Source organism: Rhinoraja longicauda, chromosome 15 (assembly GCF_053455715.1).
Source record: "Rhinoraja longicauda isolate Sanriku21f chromosome 15, sRhiLon1.1, whole genome shotgun sequence".
Lineage (NCBI taxonomy): Eukaryota > Metazoa > Chordata > Chondrichthyes > Rajiformes > Arhynchobatidae > Rhinoraja > Rhinoraja longicauda.
In genome coordinates, this window is record NC_135967.1 from 48,824,471 (window position 1) to 48,847,495 (window position 23,025).

The 23,025-nt window shown below is 53.4% G+C and overlaps 1 protein-coding gene across 5 annotated transcripts in view; it reads left to right on the forward strand.

The window, feature by feature from the left end:
* The first annotated feature begins 1,226 nt into the window (after positions 1-1,226).
* The window catches only part of LOC144600719 (muscleblind-like protein 3), a 49,680-nt gene continuing 27,881 nt past the window's right edge, over positions 1,227-23,025 (forward strand). For all 5 annotated transcript variants that reach the window (XR_013548174.1, XR_013548175.1, XM_078412640.1 and 2 more), the window contains exons 1-4: positions 1,227-1,424; positions 13,877-14,041; positions 15,177-15,377; positions 18,227-18,463. Coding sequence is in view for 3 of the 5 variants with exons in the window: in XM_078412640.1 (XP_078268766.1) it covers positions 1,251-1,424; positions 13,877-14,041; positions 15,177-15,377; positions 18,227-18,463 (777 nt within the window). In the remaining 2 variants the exon portion in view is untranslated. The remainder of the gene's footprint in view (positions 1,425-13,876; positions 14,042-15,176; positions 15,378-18,226; positions 18,464-23,025) is intronic.

Consider the following 23,025-nt stretch of genomic DNA (forward strand, 5'->3'; position numbering starts at 1 on the left):
GTGGACCATGTGCAGCGTTTTGAAGGGAAGTGGCCTTTTTATCACCAATGGCTGCCCGTGAAGAGCCGCACAGTTAGTGTCTCCACATCCACACGGCACGGCATGTCATGTCCCTGCTGCTGTCGGCTCCATAGCAGCAGCTCCGTACGGCAGCAACAGCCCGAGTGTTCTCCACGGCTCCTTGATCCCTTCTCTCTTTGTCCACAGGTTGTGAAAAGTGCCTTTACTGAAGAATCTGCTGCTGAGATTTATATTTTGGGCTATTTTTCCCCTTTTTGTGGCTTGGCTTGAACAGCTTTGGAGACAACACTGGCCGCCCTTCATGTTTTTGGAGAACGCTCGGATAATCTTTCTCTTCCCGGTCCTCTGCACCTTCAGCAGCGTGACATTGCCACCATAGTTGTCTCTCTCTCTCCCTCTCTCTCTCTCTCCCCCTTCCCCTCTCTCCCTCTCCATCTACCCCTCTCCCCTCTCTCTCTCTCTCTCTCTCTCCCTCTCTCCCTCCCCTCTCTCTCCCTCTCTCCCCCCTCCCCTCTCTCCCCCTCTCTCTCCCTCTCTCCCCCCCCTCTCTCTCTCTCTCTCTCTCTCTCTCTCTCGTCTCCCTCTCTCTCCTCTCCCTCCCTCTCCCTCTCTCTCTCTCGTCTCTCTGCTGCGCTCCCATCCCCATCGTCTGTAACAGTTGGTGAATGCACCATAGCCAGGACTCTCCGCTGGGGTCTGCCTGGTAGAAGCAGAGGCTGTGTGTGTCACTGAGAGTGCGGGCGGCAGCAACAACAACAACATATGCTCTGGGAAAATTAATCACAAGCAGTTACCGGGAGGGAACGGACGGCTTTCTTGCGACAGCCAAGCTGCTGACATCTTTCACCAAGATCTTCACTTGGCACAAAAGGCGATTCCATATATTTTGCCGAGGCAGTTTGCCGCTACCCAATGCACGCCAGTTTGTGTGATGAATTATTTTTAATTTAAGATTAGCTCTTTGACCGATGTCATGCGGTGATCTGATGAACTGAAAACCTAAGTGCTGCGAAGAAAAACAAAAGGAATATATTTTTTAACCAAAGGAACAAGTTTATTTGTTGAGTTGTAATTTTGACGTACTTTTATACACTTTTTTCTAAGACTGGTACTGCTCTCTGAGTGGGGTGGGGAAGAAAACAAGAAGATAAAGTTTTGGGGTGGTGGGGGTAGGTGGGTGGGGGGGGGGGGAAGGATTTTGTTACAAGAGGGCCGCTCCATTGCCCAATATGGCTGTAAACGTTTCAATGATCCGTGACACAAAATGGCTGACGCTGGAGGTGTGCCGTGAATATCAGAGGGGCACTTGTTCCCGGTCAGACGCAGAGTGCAAGTTTGCTCATCCCTCACGCAGTTGCTACGTAGAGAACGGCCGTGTCATTGCTTGCTTTGACTCCCTGAAGGTAAGGACTTCATTCAGTCGGGGCCGACCACCCGTTGGCACGGTACGCGGGTCGCCAACTGTCCCGTATTAGCCGGGGCACCCTGTATTTTGGGCTAAATTGGTTTGTCCCATATGTGACTGCCCTTGTCCCATATTAGGCCCCGGGGGGCGCTGTAGGCCCAGAGGGCCGTTGTAGACCCGGAGGCTGTAGGCCCGGAGGCTGTAGGCCCGGACGCTGTAGGCCCGGACGCTGTTGGGAGTGCTGGGCTGTGGACACTAGGCCCGGAGGCCCGGGCGCCGCCAGACGGAGGTTGCCTAGCAACCCGCCTCCCGGCCAGTTCGGCCGCCATTCGGGGGGCGGGAGCACGTGGCCGCGGGCTGGGTGAGGTCACGTGGGGCGCGGGGCGGTGACGTCACCTTGTCCCTTATTTAGGAGTGAGGAAGTTGGCAACCATACAGTACAGTACGGTACGGCACTTTAATTGTCTTGTGTACCGAGCAACAGTGAGATTCATTTTGGTGCACAGTTCAGTACAAGTCTCAGAGAGTGATACAACAGGCCCTTCGGCCCAACTTGCCCACACCGGCCAACATGTCCCAGCTATACTAGTCCCATCTGCCCGTGTTTGGTCCATATCCCTCCAAATGTGTGTCACTATACATAATCACTCAGGTACATCTTAGATAAGCATCTCAGGTACAGTACGAGTGTGTCTCAGTAGCACACTGACACAGTGTACAGAGTCGCCCGTTTGGTGCAACAAGTCCCAGTTGTTGTGAGTGCAGGGATCGCGACCTGACCATGAAGGTCTGTTGTCCTGGCGACGGTGCAGGGTCGGCCTGGCCAGGCGTAACCGTGGTGTCCTCCACCGCTGCTCCACCGCTGTAGGCCGCGTGCGGCCCACGTGCTCGGCCTGCTGGAGCGGCGCCGGGCCCAGCCGAGCCCCAGGCTGCTGCAGGGCCTCCAGCAGTGCCCGGTCTAACTGTGCCCCAGGCTGCTGCAGGACCTCCAGCAGGGCCCGGTCTAACTGAGCCCCAGGCTGCTGCAGGGCCTCCAGCAGGGCCCGGTCTAACTGAGCCCCAGGCTGCTGCAGGGCCTCCAGCAGTGCCCGGTCTAACTGTGTCCCAGGCTGCTGCAGGGCCTCCAGTAGGGACCGGTCTAACTGAGCCCCAGGCTGCTGCAGGACCTCCAGCAGTGCCCGGTCTAACTGTGCCCCAGGCTGCTGCAGGGCCTCCAGTAGGGACCAGTCTAACTGAGCCCCAGGCTGCTGCAGGGCCTCCAGAGGCCCACTCCCCTGTCCTGGCCGTGCACTCCCTCCCTCCCTCCCTCCCTCCCTCCCTCCCTCCGCCGGTCTGCTCACCGGCCCTCCAGGTGGGTTTCCTTGTGTTAACGTCCATCCCACTGGATCGGTGATCTCCTCGATTACCTTCTGTCTTGATCAGTGCGGGTGTCAGGGGTTACGGGGAAAAGGCAGGAGAATGGGGTGAGGAGGGAGAGATAGATCAGCCATGATTGAATGACGGAGTAGAATTGATGGGCCGAATGGCCTGATTCTGCTCCTATCACTGATGAACTTGAGTCAACCACAGCAGGGCTGGCGAGGCCGGGCAGGAGTGGAGGCCAGGAATATCCACACACTCTGACGGTGAGATGATGGAATACCGAACAGTACAGCACCAAACAGGCCCTTCCGCCCACAAATGATAGACACAAAATGCTGGAGTAACTCAGCGGGACAGGCAGCATCTCTGGAGAGAAGGAATGGGTGACGTTTTGGGTCGAGACCCTTCTTCAGACTGATGTCAGGGGGGGGTGGGACTTTGTCTGAGACTGTCCGAGATGCTGCCTGACCCGCTGAGTTACTCCAGCACTTTGTGTCTAACTTCCATTTAAACCAGCATCTGCAGCTTTCCTTCCTAATATCTGCCTGATCCTGGTCAACACTCTTGCAAAAGCTGCATCCCTCTAAGGCTGATTTTATTTTCGTCTGTGTTCAACAGACAATAGACAATAGGTGCAGGAGTAGGCCATTCGGCCCTTTGAGCCAGCACCGCCATTCAATGTGATCATGGCTGATCATTCTCAATCAGTACCCCGTTCCTGCTTTCTCCCCATACCCCCTGACTCCGCTATCCTTAAGAGCTCTATCTAGCTCTCTCTTGAATGTATTCAGAGAATTGGCCTCCACTGCCCTCTGAGGCAGAAAATTCCACAGATTCATAACTCTCTGACTAAAAAAGTTTTTCCTCATCTCTGTTCTAAATGACCTACCCCTTATTCTTAAACTGTGGCCCCTGGTTCTGGACTCCCCCAACATTGGGAACATGTGTCCTGCCTCTAACGTGTCCAACCCCTTAATAATCTTATACGTTTCGATAAGATCCCCTCTCATCCTTCTAAATTCCAGTGTATACAAGCCTAGTCGCTCCAGTCTTTCAACATATGACAGTCCCGCCATTCCGGGAATTAACCTAGTAAATCTACGCTGCACGCCCTCAATAGCAAGAATATCCTTCCTCAAATTTGGAGACCAAAACTGCACACAGTACTCCAGGTGCGGTCTCACTAGGGCCCTGTACAACTGCACACAGTACTCCAGGTGCGGTCTCACTAGGGCCCTGTACAACTGCACACAGTACTCCAGGTGCGGTCTCACTAGGGCCCTGTACAACTGCACACAGTACTCCAGGTGCGGTCTCACTAGGGCCCTGTACAACTGGGTAGTTTATGAACTCAACGGACGCACAAACGGCAAGAGTCTAAACGCAACATGCCAGCATGTTGGGAATCGTCCATATTATTCCGTTAAATACTTGCCTCTGCCACAGAGAAGTCCAAAGTATGTCAGCAACACCAGGTGACCCGTCCAAAGTAGAGTCTGAACACAATCACTCTGGATGCAAGATCATAAGGCCACCAGACTCAGGAACAGCTTCTTCCCGTCTGTGATCAGGCCTCTGAACGGCCCTCCCATAAGCTAGGGTCCTGTCCGATTCACCTCTACCCCATTGCAGACATTAGACGTTGTCTGTGGAACTGATGCGCTACGATGCTGAGAACTATATTCTGCTCTCTGTATCTTCCCCTTTGCTCCACCTGTTGTAGTTTAGTTTAGAAAACGCCAGCATGGTGTGAGTTTAGTTTATGGTCACGTGTACTGAGGTACAGTGAAAAGCTTTTGGTGCATGCTATCCAATCAGCGGAAAGACAATACCTGATTACAATCGAGCCGTCCACAGTGTGCAGATACATGATATGGGAATAATGGGCGGCACGGTAGCGCAGCGGTAGAGTTGCTGCTTTACAGCGAATGCAGCGCCGGAGACTCAGGTTCGATCCTGACTACGGGTGCTGCACTGTACGGAGTTTGTACGTTCTCCCCGTGACCTGCGTGGGTTTTCTCCGAGATCTTCGGTTTCCTCCCACACTCCAAAGACGTACAGGTATGTAGGTTAATTGGCTGGGTAAATGTAAAAATTGTCCCTAGTGGGGTGTAGGATAGTGTTAATGTACGGGGATCGCTGGGCGGCACGGACTTGGTGGGCCGAAAGGGCCTGTTTCCGGCTGTATATATATGATATGATATGATATGATATGATAACATTTAGTACAAGATCAAGCCCAGTAAAATCTGATCAAAGATAGTCTGAGAATCTCCAACGACGTAGACTGTAGCTCAGTTCGGCTCTCCGGTTGGTGGTAGGATGGTTCAGTTCCTTGATAACAGGGAGAACGTACAAACTCTGCACAGACAGCACCCGTAGTCAGGATGGAACCCGGGTCTCTGGCGCTGTGAGGCAGCAACTCTACCGCTGTCCTGAACATAGTTGAGATTGACTTCATTGTATTGATGTACAATATTATCTGATCTGTTTGGAGAGCACGCAAGACAAAGCTTTTCTTTGCACCCCGGCCACTCCCTCTTCCCCCCTTTCCCATCAGGCAAGAGGTACAGACGTGTGAGAACGCACACCTCCAGATTCAGGGAGAGTTTCTTCCCAGCTGTTATCAGGCAACTGAACCATCCTACCACAACCAGAGAGCAGTGCTGAACTACTATCTACCTCATTGGTGACCCTGGACTATCTTTGATCGGACTCTGCTGGCTTAACCTTGCACTAATCATGTATTTGTACACCCGGCTCGATTGTAATCATGTGTTGTCTTTCCGCTGGTTGGCTAGTTAGTTAGTTAGTTAGTTAGTTAGTTCCGCTGGTTGGTTAGCACGCAACAACAGTTTGTCACTGTTACCTCGGTACAATAAAACTAATGTGTACCCAGTGGTGACCAATGTGTTGGAAGGAACTGCAGATGCTGGTTAACACTACAGATAGACACAAAATGCTGGGGTAAATCAACAGGTCAGGCAGCATCTCTGGAGAGAAGGAATGGGTGACGTTTCGGGTCGAGACCATTCTAGTCTCGTCTGAAGAAGGGTCTGGACCCGAAACGTCTCCCATTCCTTCTCTCCAGAGATGCTGCCTGTCCCGCCTAATAATAAAGCTAACCCTGGTCACACTGTCCGTAGACCACACGAACCAAATCTCCCTCTGACCCTCTGTAAGGGCTGGTTTCATGGGTTCCGCCTGTTATCTGCTGAGCTGTCCGGAGCTGCCACGTCTGTCCTTGAGAACCAGACTGCTCCTCTGCTGATTCATGCCGTCCTGCTGCTTCCCAATGCTCGCCCTCCCCCAATGTCAGGCTGCATTTACCTTGCCACTATCCCCTCCTGTGAACAATGTCACCACCTTGCTCTGCCCAGCCCATGGATGGTCGGATGATGGAGGTTAAAGTCTGTCCACTGCTTGGCTGAGCAGAGTGAAGCTAGCTCATGCTTCACTGGGCCGCAGGGCCTTGTGGTGTCACTGCCTGCCAGTAGGGATCGGCTTAATATACTTAGTTTAGTTTGGAGATACAGTGTGGAAACAGGCCCTTCGGCCCACTGAGTCCACACCGACCAGCATTCCCCGTACACTAACACTATCCTACACACACTAGGGACGTTTAGTTTACATTTATACCAAACCAATTAACCTAAAAACCCGCACGTCATTGGAGTGTGGGAGGAAACAGGAGGTCTCGGAGAAAACCCACGCAGGTCACGGGGAGAACGTACAAACTCCGTACAGACGGCGCCCGTAGTCGGGATGGAACCCAGGTCTCTGGTGCTGCAAGGCAGCAACTCTACCGCTGTGCCACCCTGACGCCTCTGATTTGGAAAAGGCCTTTGAATGACCTGGTTTGAACGATGCTGGGCCCGGTTTCCTGTCCTCTCCCTCCCTCCCTCCCTCCATCTCCACCTTCTCTGATCCTTCTCATTCTTCATCCTTGGCGCGATGCTGTTGTGGGCAGTTATAGCCACCCCATCACAGCGAGGATGTGGAGATGTGGAGTCGCATTCCCAATCTCGTTGTACCCCTGTACAATGACAATAAAGATATATTGTATTGTATTGTATTGTGCCGAGCGAGGCCATTGACCAGACTGAGTGAGGCCTGGAATCCTGGGTATTGGCTGCAGGGAGAGGCTGGACAAACATGGAGCATCGCCGGTCGAGTCGAGACCTGAGAGAATGATCACTGTAGTTTATTGTCACATGTATTGTGGTACAGTGGAAAAGCTTTTGCTGCATGCTGATCATTCAAGGGGAAAGTCAGTACATGATTACAATCGAGCCATCTACAGTGGATAGACACATGATAAAGGGGTTGGACACGTTAGAGGCAGGAAACATGTTCCCAATGTTGGGGGAGTCCAGAACGAGGGGCCACAGTTTAAGAATAAGGGGTAGGCCATTTAGAACTGAGATGAGGAAAAACTTTTTCAGTCAGAGAGTTGTGAATCTGTGGAATTCTCTGCCTCAGAAGGCAGTGGAGGCCAATTCTCTGAATGCATTCAAGAGAGAGCTAGATAGAGCTCTTAAGGATAGCGGAGTTAGGGGGTATGGGGAGAAGGCAGGAACGGGGTACTGATTGAGAATGATCAGCCATGATCACATTGAATGGCGGTGCTGGCTCGAAGGGCCGAATGGCCTCCTCCTACACCTATTGTCCATTGTCTATTGTCTATAAAGGGAATAATGTTTAGTGCAAGGTAAAGCCAGCAAGGTCCGATCAAAGATAGTCCAAGGGTCCAGGCAAAAGACTATGTGCATCTACCAGATCTATTCCTCTCATGATTTTATACACCTCTATAAGATCACACCTCATCCTCCTGCACTCCATGGAATAGAGACCCAACCTACTCAACCTCTCCCTGTAGCTCAGTCCTACGAGTAATGGCAACATCCTGGTAAATCTTTTCTGAACCCTTTCAAGCTTGACAACATTTTTACTATAACATGGTGCCCAGAACTGAGCACAATACTCGAAATACAGTGGGCACAAAATGCTGGAGTAACTTAGGGGGTCAGGCAGCATCTTGGGAGAGAAAGAAAGGGCGACGTTTCATCCATTCCTTCTCTCCAGAGATGCTGCCTGACCCGATGAGTTACTCCAGCACTTTGTGTCTACCTTCGATTTAAACCAGCATCTGCAGTTTTTTTCCTACTCTAAATGCGGCCTCACCAACATCTTATACAACTGCAACATGACCTCTCAACCTCTCTGCACAATACTCTGAGATACCTGGAACATAGAAGGCAGCTGGGCGCTAGTCAGAACTGAAGGCGTAACGGCTGTGGAAAGCTTTGTGCACTTGACATGTTTGCTTGTCGGTGGAGTGATGGTGGATCTGATGGTTTTGGTCAAAGATAGCAGGGCAGTTGGAGAGAAATGACATTCTCTGGTCGGCAGATTTGCTTTTTCAGTCAAAAGCTGCTGGAATATGAGGGTGTTCATTCCACTGAGGCCTCCAGTCTGAAACAGAGATGTTTATTGCAAGGGAAAAGTTAACTCTTGCGATAAAAAGTTTGTTTCGCACTTTTAAGATGCTCTGAAGCAACTCACAACCAATTGTTTGCCCTCTTTCAAGAGTCACTCATTCTGTAGAAATAGGGAACTGCAGATGCTGGTTTACCAAGAAAAGACACTGTTGCTGGGACATGTTGGGCTGAAGGGCCTGTTTCCACACTCTATGACTAGTTGTAGCTGGGACATGTTGGCCGGTGTGGGCAGCTTGGGCTGAAGGGCCTGTTTCCACACTGTATCATTCTGTGACTAGTGTAGCTGGGACATGTTGGCTGGTATGGGCAGGTTGGGCTGAAGGGCCTGTTTCCACACTCTGTGACTAGTGTAGCTGGGACATGTTGGCCAGTGTGGGCAGGTTGGGCTGAAGGGCCTGTTTCCACACTGTTTCACTCTGTGACTAGTGTAGCTGGGACATGTTGGCTGGTATGGGCAGGTTGGGCTGAAGGGCCTGTTTCCACACTGTATCATTCTGTGACTAGTGTAGCTGGGACATGTTGGCTAGTATGGGCAGGTTGGGCTGATGGGCCTGTTTCCACACTCTGTGACTAGTGTAGCTGGGACATGTTGGCGGGTGTGGGCAGGTTGGGCTGAAGGGCCTGTTTCCACACTCTGTGACTAGTGTAGCTGGGACATGTTGGCGGGTGTGGGCAGGTTGGGCTGAAGGGCCTGTTTCCACACTGTATCACTCCATGACTGCTCCCTATGACTTTTGATCTTATGACCCAACTAGAGAGCGGTCCTGAACTCCCATCAGGCGCAGCTCGTGTGGGTTTCTATTCCCGACACCCTGTCGGCATCTTGAATGCCCGTGGAAGACCTCCTGGCCCTGGTCATGGGATTCATACTGACCATTTATCGTCCATCCATAACATCCGCAGGTAGATTGGCTTCTTGGGTTGAGGTTGATTATTGTCACGTGTACCGAGGTACAGTGAAAAGCTTTGTTTTACATGCTATCCGATCAGATCAGATATACCTTACATAAATACAATCAAACCTGTGCTGCACGGTGGCGCAGCGGTAGAGTTGCTGCCTTACAGCGAATACAGCGCCGGAGACCCGGGTTCCATCCTGACTACGGGCGCCGTCTGTACGGAGTTTGTACGTTCTCCCCGTGACCTGCGTGGGTTTTCTCCGAGATCTTCGGTTTCCTCCCACATTCCAAAGACGTGCAGGTTTGTAGGTTAATTGGCTTGGTAAATGTAAAAATTGTCCCTCGTGGGTGTAGGATAGTGTTAGTGTGCAGGGATCGCTGGTAGGTGCGGACCCGGTGGGCCGAAGGGCCTGTTTCCACGCTGTATCTCTAAACTAAACTAAATTAAACTAAGTCAAACTCAAATACAATAGTTAGACCACAGGGGGAAGATACGGAGAGCTGTTCAGAGTCCATTGTTGGCTGGGGAAGGAGTGTGGTGTGTGTGATGGGCTGGGACACATCTACAATGGTGGGGAGTGTGGTGTGTGTGATGGGCTGGGACACATCTACAATGGTGGGGAGTGTGGTGTGTGTGATGGGCTGGGACACATCTACAATGGTGGGGAGTGTGGTGTGTGTGATGGACTGGGCTACATCTACAATGGTGGGGAGTGTGGTGTGTGGGGGACTGGGCTACATCTACAATGGTGGGGAGTGTGGTGTGTGATGGGCTGGGACACATCTACAATGGTGGGGAGTGTGGTGTGTGTGATGGGCTGGGACACATCTACAATGGTGGGGAGTGTGGGGGACTGGGCTCCATCTACAATGGTGAGGAGTGTGGGGGACTGGGCTACATCTACAATGGTGGGGAGTGTGGTGTGTGTGATGGGCTGGGACACATCTACAATGGTGGGGAGTGTGGTGTGTGTGATGGACTGGGCTACATCTACAATGGTGGGGAGTGTGGTGTGTGTGATGGGCTGGGACACATCTACAATGGTGGGGAGTGTGGTGTGTGTGATGGGCTGGGACACATCTACAATGGTGGGGAGTGTGGTGTGTGTGATGGGCTGGGACACATCTACAATGGTGGGGAGTGTGGTGTATGTGATGGGCTGGGCCACATCTACAACTCTGTAATTTCTTGTGGTTTGGGGCAGAGCTGTTCCCCAACCAAGCTGTGCTGCATCCTGGCAGTCTGCTTTCTCTGGTGCATCTGTGGAAGTTGGGAAGAGTTACTGGAGACATGCGGGGGTTCGTTAGTCTGTGTGTGTGTGTAGAGGTGTGGTTGTGCTGCCGTCTGTAGCTTGGCTGCAGTTGGTCCAGGACACAGTTGGTGAATTGTTGGTGGGACCTCTCTTCCTTTGTCGTTACTATTGATGGACAGACATATTGTTGTTTGGTTCTTGCTCCTGTGAACTGCTATGGAATGCGTTACTCTAATGAAGGCTGCTAAAAAATGCAAGCGTTGCTTCCTGGAACATGACCTGGTTTCAATCTGTAAAACGCCGCAATAAGGCTGAGGTGCAACGTGGGCATGTACACGTGATTGGTGAACAGTGTGCTGGTGTGTGTGTGTGCGCATGACATTGGCATGTACATGTGATGTGAACAGTGTGCGGGTGAGCGTGTGCATGTCATTGGTGTACACATGTGATGTGAACAGTGTGCTGGTGTGTCTGTGTGCATGACATTGGCGTGTATATGTGATGTGAACAGTGTGCCGGTGTGCGTGTACATGACATTGGCGTGTACATGTGATGTGCACAGTGTGCTGGTGTGTGTGAGCATGACATTGGCGTGTACATGTGATGTGAACAGTGTGCTGGTGTGTGTGTGTGCGCATGTCATTGGCGTTCACATGTGATGTGAACAGTGTGCTGGTGCGTGTGTATGTCGTCATTGGCGTGTACATGTGATGTGAAGAGTGTGCTGGTGTGCTTGTACATGTGATTGGCGTGTAGACGTGATGGGTGAACAGTGTGCTGGTGTGCGTGTACATGTCGTCATTGTCGTGTACACGTGATTGGTGAACAGTGTGCTGGTGCGTGTACATGTCGTCATTGGCGTGTACATGTGATGTGAACAGTGTGCTGGTGTGTGTGTGCGCATGTCACTGGCGTGTACATGTGATGTGAACAGTGTGCTGGTGTGCGTGTACATGTCATTGGTGTGTACATGTGATGTGAACAGTGTACCGATGTGTGTACACATGTGATTGGCGTGTACATGTGATGTGAACAGTGTGCCGGTGTGTGTGCACATATGATTGGCGTGTACATGTGATGTGAACAGTGTGCCGGTGTGTCTACACATGTGATTGGCGTGTACATGTGATGTGAACAGTGTGCTGGTGTGCGTGTACATGTCATTGGCGTGTACATGTGATTGGTGAACAGTGTGCGGGTGTGTGTACATGTAATGTGAACAGTGTGCGGGTGTGCGTGTACATGTGATGTGAACAGTGTGCGGGTGTGCCTTTACATGTCATTGGCGTGTACACGTGATGTGAACAATGTGCGGGTGTGCGTGTACATGTCATTGGCGTGTACATGTGATGTGAACAGTGTGCGGGTGTGCGTGTACTGGGTCGGGGGGGGGGGGGTTCTGAGTTGGATATGTTGATGTGCGTTGCTTTGAAAGATGCAAGTGCAAGAGATGGTCTTGAAATCGGTTTATAATTGTCGCGTTTACCGAGATACCGTTAAAAACTTTCTTAGCGTGTAACCCAGGCACATCATCCAGGACTACGATGCAGTTTAGTTTAGTTTAGAGATACAGCGTGGAAACAGGCCCTCTGGCCCACCGAGTCCACGCCGACCAGCGATCCCCGCACACTAACACTATCCTACACACACTAGGGACAATTTCTTTACACATACGCCAAGCCAATTAACCTATGAACCTGAAGGTAGACACAAAATGCTGGAGTAGACTGAAGAAGGGTCTCGACCTGAAACGTCACCCATTCCTTCTCTCCAGAGATGCAGCCTGACCCGCTGAGTTACTCCAGCATTTTGCGTCTACCTTCGATTTAAACCAGCATCTGCAGTTTTCTTTCCTACACATCTAACCTACATACCTGCAGGGCTTTGGAGTGTGGGAGGAAACCGAAGATCTCAGAAACCGAAGATCACGCAGGTCACGGGGAGAACGTACAAACTCTGTACAGACAGCGCCCGTGGTCGGGATGGAACCCGGGTCTCCGGTGCTGCAAGCACTGTAAGGCAGCAACTCTACCGCTGCGCCACCGTGACCGCCCTAATAATGCCGCAGGCATGTACAAGTGGAGCAGGCAGTGTGCGGGGAATATTAGCCGGGTACAGCGATACTGACGGCTGTATGCTCTGGTCCAAGTGCAGCAAAACCAACCGCCAATGCTCCACCTATTGCTGAGGTGAAGCTGGTCATATTTAGACTTTTCAACCCACTGAGTCCGTGCCGCCCAGCGATTGCCCCGCACACTGACACTATCCTACACACACCAGGGGCAATTTCTAATTGTAGACTCCATCTACACTTCACACTGCCTCAGGAATATTGCCAACGTGACAGACTTGTCCCACCAGGTCATTCCCCGTTCCCGACCGGCAGAAGCTTGAGAGCGCGCACCACCAGACTCAGGAACAGCTCCTTCCCCTCTGTGATCAGGCTTCTGAACGGCCCTTCCATAAGCTAGGGCACTGTCCGATTCACCTCTACCCCATTGCGGGCATTGGACTTTGTCTGTGGAACTGATGCGCTACGATGCTGAGAACGACATTCTGCTCTCTGTATCTCCCCCTTTGCTCCACCTGTTGTAGTTTAGCTTAGAGAAAACAAGCAATGTGTGAGTTTGAGTTCAGTTTATTGTCACGTGTACCGAGGTACAGTGAAAAGCTTTTGTCGCGCGCTAACCAGTCAGCAGAAAGACACTACATGATTACAGTCGAGCCGTCCACAGTGTACAGATACGTGACAAGGGAATAACGTGACTAACCAATGGAGTTCCGGGCGGCCGCCATTGGTGGAGCGGGAGCGCGTGGCAGCTGGCGGGGTGAGGTCACGTGGGGCGCGGGGCGGTGACGTCACCTTGTCCCGTGTTTGGTAGTGAGGAAGTTGGCAACCTTACCTACAGTGTCCGGGCCTACAGCGCCCACCCGGGACCCAATACGTGACAAGGGCGGTCCCTTACGGGACAAACCAAGTTAGCAAAATACGGGATGTCCGGGCTAATACGGGGCCGTTGGCGACGTTACTGGTACACACCACTTTGTCCACTCTAGTCGCCTTCTCCTTGCACTACCTGGTGTACCTGTGCACAGTTTGACTGTACGCGTGTCCAGGGTGATTTGACTGGACAGCACAGCCACAAAGCTTCTCACTGTACCTCAGTACACGTGCCAATGATAGACCAACACCATGAATGCAAAGACAGGCGGAGGTGGTTATTTATGGCTTATATTAGTTTAGTTTACTATTGTCACATGTACTGAGGTACAGTGAAAACCTTTTATGTTGCCGGGTATCCAGCCAGTAAAAAGGGCACTCAACGCCCAGCTTCGCCAACATCACCCATTGTGCCAATCACACTCAATACTTCAGCCTCACCCACCCCCCACCCGTGTGCCACCACCATGGTTGTTGTGTCCTTGTCCCCACAGGGCCGCTGTACACGAGAGAATTGCAAGTACCTGCACCCCCCGCCGCACTTGAAAACGCAGCTGGAGATCAACGGCCGCAACAACCTGATCCAGCAGAAAACAGCGGCCGCCATGTTGGCGCAGCAGATGCAATTCATGCTGCCAGGCACGCAGCTCCAGCCCATGGTGAGTGAGGACCCTCGCCCCCACCCCCACCCCCGCCCCCTCGCTCCCCCTCTCCCCTACCCCCTCACCACCATTGCTCCCCCTCACCCCCACCCCCACGCCACCCTCGCTCCCCCTCACCCCCACCCCTTCGCTCCCCCTCACCCCCTCACCCCCTCGCTCCCCCTCTCCCCTACCCCCTCACCACCATCGCCCCCACGCCCACGCCACCCTCGCTCCCCCTCACCCCCACCCCCTCGCTCCCCCTCGCCCCCACCCCAGCCCCCTCGCTCCCCCTCGCCCCCACCCCCACGCCACCCTCGCTCCCCCTCACCCCCACCCCCTCGCACCCCCTCACCCCCTCGCTCCCTCTCTCCCCACCCCCTCACCACCATCGCTCACCCTCGCCCCCACCCCCTCGACCCCACCCCCTCGCTCCCCCTCTCCCGCACCCCCTCGCCACCATTGCCCCCACCCCCTCTCCCCAACCCCTCACCCCCACCCGCTCGCTCCCCTCACCCCCTCGCCACCATCGCTCACCCTTGCCCACTCCCTCGCCACCCTCACCCCCCCCGCCCCCTCGCTCCCCCTCACCCCCACTCCCTCACCACCCTCACTCCCCCTCACCTCCACCCCCACCCTCGCTCCCCCTCACCCCCACCCCCTCGCTCCCCCTCACCCCCTTGCTCCCCCCTCCCCCACCCCTACCCCCACCGTCACGTATAACAAAACGTATAAAATTGTAAAAGGACTGGACAAGCCAGATGCAGGAAAAATGTTCCCATGTTGGGCGAGTCCAGAACCAGGGGCCACAGTCTAAGAATAAAGGGGAGGCCATTTAAAACTGAGGTGAGAAGAAACTTTTTCACCCATAGAGTTGTGAATCTGTGGAATTCACTGCCACAGAGTGCAGTGGAGGCCGATTCACTGGATGAATTTAAAAGAGAGTTAGATAGAGCTCTCGGGGCTAGTGGAGTCATGGGATATGGGGAGAAGGCAGGCACGGGTTACTGATTGTGGATGATCAGCCATGATCACAATGAATGGCGGTGCGTACAGGCTCGAAGGGCTGAATGGCCTCCTCCTGCACCTATTGTCTATGTTTCTGTGAACTGCGACATGCTGGAAGTGTGTCATGTGTTGCTCTTCCCCACAGACCACGTTTCCTGTAACTCCATCTTTAGCTACAAATCACACGATGGGTCTTAACCCTTACCTGAGTCACATGACACACGGGATGGGACTGGTTCCGACTGAACTTTTACCAAGCGCTCCGGTCCTGGTGTCGGGGAACCCTGCCATTACCGTGCAGGGCGGCACAGCGTCACAGAAGGTCATCCGAACGGACAAGTTAGAGGTACGCATCTTGTGTGTGTGTCTGCACCTACACGTGCACCCACACTGGCTTCTGTTCATGACTGAACCGAAGAATAAAGGGGAGGCCATTTAAAATGCCGCAGAGGGCAGTGGAGGCCAAATCACTGGATGGATTTAAGAGAGAGTTACATAGAGCTCTGGGGGTTAGCGGAATCAAGGAATATGGGGAGAAGGCAGGCACGGGTTACTGATTAGTCACACGAGTAGACTGTCTTGGATAAATCTACATCTCGTTACTTTTCTCCCCTGTCAGTTCCTGTGTCAGAGATAGACACAAAACGCTGGAGTAACTCAGCGGGTCAGGCAGCGTCTCTGGAGAGCAGGAATGGGTGACGTTTAGGGCCGAGACCATTCTTCAGACTGAGAGTTACGGGAAATGGAAATGAGAGATATAGACGGTGATGTAGAGAGATACAGAACAAATGAATGAAAGATACGCACAAAAGTCGAGGGAGGAGGTACAGGGACAGGTGTTGCATCTCCTGCGGTTGCAGGGGAAGGTACCTGGGGAGGGGGTGGTTTGGGTGGGAAGGGACGTGTTAACCATGGCCTGTTGCCTATATCATTGTTACTTTTTTGCATATCTTTCATTCATTGTTCTGTATCACACTACATCATCGTCTATAATCTCTCCGGGCCTACAGTGTCCAGGCCTACAGCGTCCGGGCCTACAGTGTCCAGCCTACAGCGTCCGGGCCTACAGCGTCCGGGCCTACAGCGTCCGGGCCTATAGCGTCCGGGCCTACAGCGTCCGGGCCAACAGCATCCGGGCCTACAGCGTCCGGGCCTACAGCGTCCGGGCCTACACTCTCCGGGCCTACAGTGTCCAGGCCTACAGCGTCCGGGCCTACAGTGTCCAGCCTACAGCGTCCGGGCCTACAGCGTCCGGGCCTACAGCGTCCGGGCCTACAGCGTCCGGGCCTAAAGCGTCCGGGCCTACACTGTCCGTGCCTACACTGTCCGGGCCTACACAGTCCGGGCCTACACTGTCCGGGCCTACACAGTCCGGGCCTACACTGTCTGGGCCTACACAGTCCGGGCCTACACTGTCCGGGCCGACACGTTTCACAGAGTGCTGGAGTAATTCAGCGGGTCAGGCAGCAACAGCAACGTTTCGGGTCGGGACCCTGCCTCAGTGGTTGTAGGGGGGTGGGGCAGGAAGCTGGGAGAGGGGAGGGCAGGACACAGCGTGGCTAGTCATGGGTCTAGTTTCATTTCCCTAGGTGACTTACTCTGGGCACCTCTGGTCAGAGATTGAGGCAGGTACTATAATAACATTTAGTTTCGTGTGGAGATACAGCACAGAAACAGGTCCTTCGGCCCACCGAGTCCGCGCCGACCAGCGATCCCCGTTACATTAGCTGATGTAATCTCCGTTGCAACAGCAATCCCCAATATACTAGCACCAGCCTACACACAACACACTGGGAACAATTTACAGTTTTTATTACCGAAGTCAATTAACCCGCCCGTCTTTGGAATGTGGGAGAAAACCGGAGCACCCGGAGAAAACCCACGCAGGTCACGGGGAGAACGAACAAACTCCGTACAGACAGCACCCGTAGTCAGGATCAAACCCGGGTCTCTGGCACCGTGAGGCAGCAGTTCTACCCGCTGTGCCACCGTGCCGCCATTTGACATTTGGACAGGTACTCGGATAGGAAAGGTTCAGACCAGTTTACAGTTTAGTTTATTGTCACGTGTACTGAGGTGCAGTGACAGGGGTTTGTTACAGAAACATAGACAACAGGTGCAGGAGGAGGCCATTCGGCCCTTCGAGACAGCGCCGCCCTTCAATGTGATCATGGCTGATCATTCACAGTCAGTACCCCGTTCCTGCCTTCTCCCTATACCCCTTGGTTACGTTAGCCCCAAGAACTAAGTGCTGTAGAGCTCTATGTGGGGCAGTGGTGTGGGGGCGGTTATTGATCACCGCTCCGGTTATTGATCACCACTCTGGTTATTGATCACCGCTCCGGTTATTGATCACCACTCTGGTTATTGATCACCGCACGGGTTATTGATCACCGCACGGGTTATTGATCACCGCACGGGTTATTGATCACCACTCTGGTTATTGATCACCGCACGGGTTATTGATCACCGCACGGGTTATTGATCACCGCACGGGTTATTGATCACTGCTCCGGTTATTGATCACCGCAAGGGTTATTGATCACCGCACGGGTTATTGATCACCGCAAGGGTTATTGATCACCGCACGGGTTATTGATCACCGCAAGGGTTATTGATCACCGCACGGGTTATTGTTCACCACTCCGGTTATTGATTACTGCTCCGGTTATTGATCACTGCTCCAGTTATTGATCACCGCACGGGTTATTGATCACTACTCCGGTTATTGATCACCGCACGGGTGAGGGGGGATCTTATTGAAACATATAAGATAATTAGGGGATTGGACACATTAGAGGCAGATAACATGTTCCCAATGTTGGGGGAGTCCAGAACAAGGGGCCACAGTTTAAGAATAAGGGGTAGGCCATTTAGAACGGAGATGAGGAAGAACTTTTTCAGTCAGAGGGTGGTGAAGGTGTGGAATTCTCTGCCTCAGAAGGCAGTGGAGGCCAGTTCGTTGGATGCTTTCAAGAGAGAGCTGGATAGAGCTCTTAAGGATAGCGGAGTGAGGGGTTATGGGGAGAAGGCAGGAACGGGGTACTGATTGAGAGTGATCAGCCATGATCGCATTGAATGGTGGTGCTGGCTCGAAGGGCCGAATGGCCTCCTCCTGCACCTATTGTCTATTGTCTATTGATCACCGCACGAGTTATTGATCACCACTCCGGTTATTGATCACCATTCTGTTAGGTCTGCAGGGAGTTCCAGCGGGGGAATTGCACCCGTGGGGAGAACGACTGTCGCTACGCTCACCCCATGGACATGACGATGATCGACTCCAACGAGAACACGGTGACGGTGTGCATGGATTACATCAAGGGGCGCTGCTCCCGCGAGAAGTGCAAGTACTTTCACCCCCCCGCCCACCTGCAGGCCAAGATCAAGGCAGCCCAGCACCAGGCCAACCAGGTTGCAGCAGGTGCCATGGTAGGTACCTGCCCCTTGTAGGGGTTGCCTACTTCCTCACTCCCAAATACGGGACAAAGGGTGGCGTCACCGCCCCGCGCCCCACGTGACCTCACCCAACCAGCGGCCACGTGCTCCGGCTCCACCAATGGCGGCCGCCCGGGCCGGGAGGTGGGTTGTGTAGCAACCTCCGTTACCAGCACCCGGGCCTCTGGACCTACACTGTCCGGGCCTACAGCATCCGGGCCTACAGCGTCAGGGCCTACAGCGTCAGGGCCTACAGCGTCCGGGGCCTACAGCGTCCGAGCCTACAGCGCCCGGGCCTCTGGACCTACACTGTCCGGGCCTACACTGTCCGGGCCTACTCTGTCCGGGCCTACACTGTCCGGGCCTACACTGTCCGGGCTTACAGCGTCCGGGCCTACACTGTCCGGGCCTACACTGTCCGGGCCTACTCTGCCTGGGCCTACACTGTCCGGGCCTACACTGTCCGGGCCTACACTGTCCGGGCCTACTCTGTCTGGGCCTACAGCGTCCCCCCGGGCCTAATGCACGACAAGGGGGGTCCAGTATGGGACAAACCAATTTAGCCAAAGTATGGGACAGTTGGCAACTCTAGACCCGTGTCCATCTCCGGGTAAATGCCCACCCCCCTGGTCTGGGTAAATGCCCACCCCCCTGGGTCTCCCTGATGGACATTGCAAGCTCATTCCGCTGACTGGTTAGCACGCAACATAAAGCTTTTCACTGTACCTGTGGAGAACATGGATAGGTGACGTTTCACAGAGTGCTGGAGTAACTCAGCGGGTCAGGCAGCATCTGTGGAGAACATGGATAGGTGACGTTTCACAGAGTGCTGGAGTAACTCAGCGGGTCAGGCAGCATCTGTGGAGAACATGGATAGGTGACGTTTCACAGAGTGCTGGAGTAACTCAGCGGGTCAGGCAGCATCTGTGGAGAACATGGATAGGTGACGTTTCACAGAGTGCTGGAGTAACTCAGCGGGTCAGGCAGCATCTGCAACGTTTCGGGTCGGGACCCTGCCTCAGTGGTTGTAGGGGGGTGGGGCAGGAAGCTGGGAGAGGGGAGGGCAGGACACAACGTGGCTAGTCATGGGTCTAGTTTCATTTCCCTAGGTGGCTTACTCTGGGCACCTCTGGTCCAGAGAGTTAGTATTTACAGACACAAGGAATCCTGAGCAAAAGACCGAGTGCTGGAGGAACTCTGGGTCAGGCAGCATCTGTGGAGAGAATGGACAGAGAATGTTCTGGGTCAAGTCTGAAGAAATGCCCCAACGGGAAACATTGCCAGTCCATTCCCCCCACAGATGCTGCCTGACTTCCTCCAGCACTTGGTGTTTTAAGGTAGCATTTGCATTTGTGTTGATTAGTTGTAGTTTCGTTTTTTTACTTTAGTTCAGTTTATTGTCACGTGTACCGAGGTACAGTGAAAAGCGTTTTGTTGCGTGCTAACCAGTCAGTGGAAAGACAAATGATTGAGCTGTTTTGGAGATACAGCGTGGAAACAGGCCCTTCGGCCCACCGAGTCCGTGCCGACCAGCGATCCCCACTTACACTAACCCTATCCTACACACTAGGGATCATTTTACAGACGCCAATTAACTTACAAATCCGCACGTCTTTGGGATATGGGAGGAAACCGGGGCACCCGGAGAAAACCCACGCGGTCACGGGGAGAATGTACAAACTCCGTACAGACAGCACCCGTAGTCAGGGTGGAACCCGGGTCTCTGGCGCTGTGAGGCAGCAGCTCTACCCGCTGCAACACCGTGCCGCCCATTAAAGACAGGTTTCAGGGACACCCCCCACCCCAGGGAAAGATCCTCACTGAGGGCTGCCCTGGCTCTGTGCCTGAATCACTGAATCATCTAGAAATGTAAAATGCAACAGGCCCTTCGGCCCGCCGAGTCCATACTGACCATCAAACACCCAATTGTTTCACCCTCCCCCTGCCCTTATTCTCCCAACAGCCTCCGCCAATCAGAGAGTAATGTTCATCATAGAGTGATACGGTGTGGGGACGGGCCCTTCGGCCCAACTTGCCCATGCCAGCCAACCTGTCCCATATACACTGGTATATCGATCACAAACCCGGGGACCGGAGCTGTCCCTCACATGAAGGCCACCTGTTTCTTTGCTGTTTGGAGATGTTGTCCATGTGGATGGCAGTGTGGACATGAATGGCAGGGCCCTGGAGAGTGTAGAGCAGAGGGATCTTGGAGTGCAGGTACATGGTTCCCTGAAAATGGTCACAGGTACATAGAGTGGCCTAGACGTAGGGTTGCCAACTGTGCCGTACTGGCCGGGATATCCCCCGGTACGGGACCGCCCTTGTCCCATATTAGGCTCGGACGGTGCTGTAGGCCCGGATATTATAGGCCCGGACGCTGTAGGCCCGGACACTGTAGGCCCGGACACTGTAGACCCGGACACTGTAGGCCCGGACACTGTAGACCCGGACACTGTAGGCCCAGGCACTGTAGGCCCAGACACTGTAGACCCAGAAGCTGTAGACCCGGACACTGTAGGCCCGAACACTGTAGGCCGGGGGCCACTGTAGGCCCGGACACTGTAGGCCCGGACACTGTAACCCGGGGGCCGCTGTAGTCCCGGACAGTGTAGGCCCGGACACTGTAGGCCCGAACACTGTAGACCCGGACACTGTAGGCCCAGGCACTGTAGGCCCAGACACTGTAGACCCAGAAGCTGTAGACCCGGACACTGTAGGCCCGAACACTGTAGGCCGGGGGCCACTGTAGGCCGGGGGCCACTGTAGGCCAGGACACTGTAGGCCCGGACACTGTAACCCGGGGGCCGCTGTAGTCCCGGACAGTGTAGGCCCGGACACTGTAGGCCCGAACACTGTAGCCTGGGGGCCAATATAGTCCCGGACAGTGTAGGACCAGGCGCTGCCTCCCGGCCCGGGGGGGCCGCCATTGGTGGAGCGGGAGCACGTGGCCGCTGGCTGGGTGAGGTCACCCTTTGTCCCGTATTTGGGAGTGGGGAAGTTGGAAACCCTATCTAGAAGGCTTTGGGTACTTTGGCCTTCATCAGTCAGGGTACTGAGTAAAGAGGCTAGGATGTAAACCGACATCTGCCTTTCCTTGTCTCTGGAAACTAAGGATCTAGTTACCTTTGTGGGCCTGGTTACCATGGGAACCTGCTTCGTGTACACAGAGTGGGTGAAGATTGATGGACTGGCTAGTCTACCCGACAGTTAAGGGGTCCAGACTAACGTGAGCCTAAACCCGCTGACAATCCGGAACAGGCAAATTTATCAACACTGTATCTAAAAGCCTCACTGATCACAGAGTTAATGGTGTTTGATGTGAACCTGGCAATGAAACGTGGAATCCTATTACCTGCATTCAGTCTAAACAAAGCCACGCCAACCTTCTGTTTGAAATCACAACCCTGACGGGCGCTGCCTGAAGGGACAGGGGAAGCACACGGAATGTGCTAGAAACCCTGGTTAGGTCGGCACAAAATGCTTGGGTAACTCAGCGGGACAGGCAGCATCTCTGGAGAGAAGGAATGGGTGACATCTCAGATCACACTGAAGAAAGGGTCTCGACCCGAAACGTCACCCATTTCTTCCATCCAGAGATGCTCACAAGTTCACAAGTTACAGGGGTAGAATTAGGCCATTCGGCCCGTCGAGTCTACCCTGCCATTCAATCATGGCTGATCTCTGCCTCCTAATCCCATTTTCCTGCCTTCTCTCCATAACCCTTGACACCCGTTCTAATCAAGAATTTGTCTGTCTCTGCCTTAAACAATGCTACCTGACCCACTGAGTTACTCCAGCATTTTGTGTCCATCTTCGGTGTAAACCAGGTGCTGCTCCCTGCACATTGTCCCGGTAACCTCCAACTTGGAACTGGCTACCTCTCTGCCAACGGAATGTAGGGAAAGATCAGGAGAGGGAGAGGATTTGGATTAGCCTGCACGTCAGAGTTGGCACAAAGTCTCTGGTCATAGAGTGATACAGCGTGGAAACAGGCCCTTCGGCCCAACTTGCCCACACAGGCCAACATTCCCCCACCTACACTAGTCCCACCTGCCCACATTTGGCCGATATCTGCGTGTCTGCATGGCTTTGACAACACACAAGCAGACCCTAAACGATACCACATTCTCACAAACCAGTGGCTTGCTCGTTGTAGAATTCCACAGGTAATCAACACTGATCTCTCCTTTTCACACTTTGCTCTTCCATATCTCTAGTTTGCCTCTCCCCTTAGTCTAAAGAAGGGTCTTGATCGAAACATTACCCATTCCTTCTCTCCAGAGATGCTGCCTGTCCCGCTGAGTTACTCCAGCATTTTGTGTCTATCTTTGATGTAAACCTGCATCTGCAGTTCCTTCTGACACATACATAAATACAATCAGGTCAAACTCAAGTATAATATGTAGAGCAGCTGAACCATCCTATCACCAACTAGAGAGCGGTCCTGACCTCCCATCTACCTCATTGGAGACCCTGGGACTAATTGGACTTTACTGGACTTTACCTTACACTAAACGTTATTCCATTTATCCTGTGTCTGCACACTGTGACGA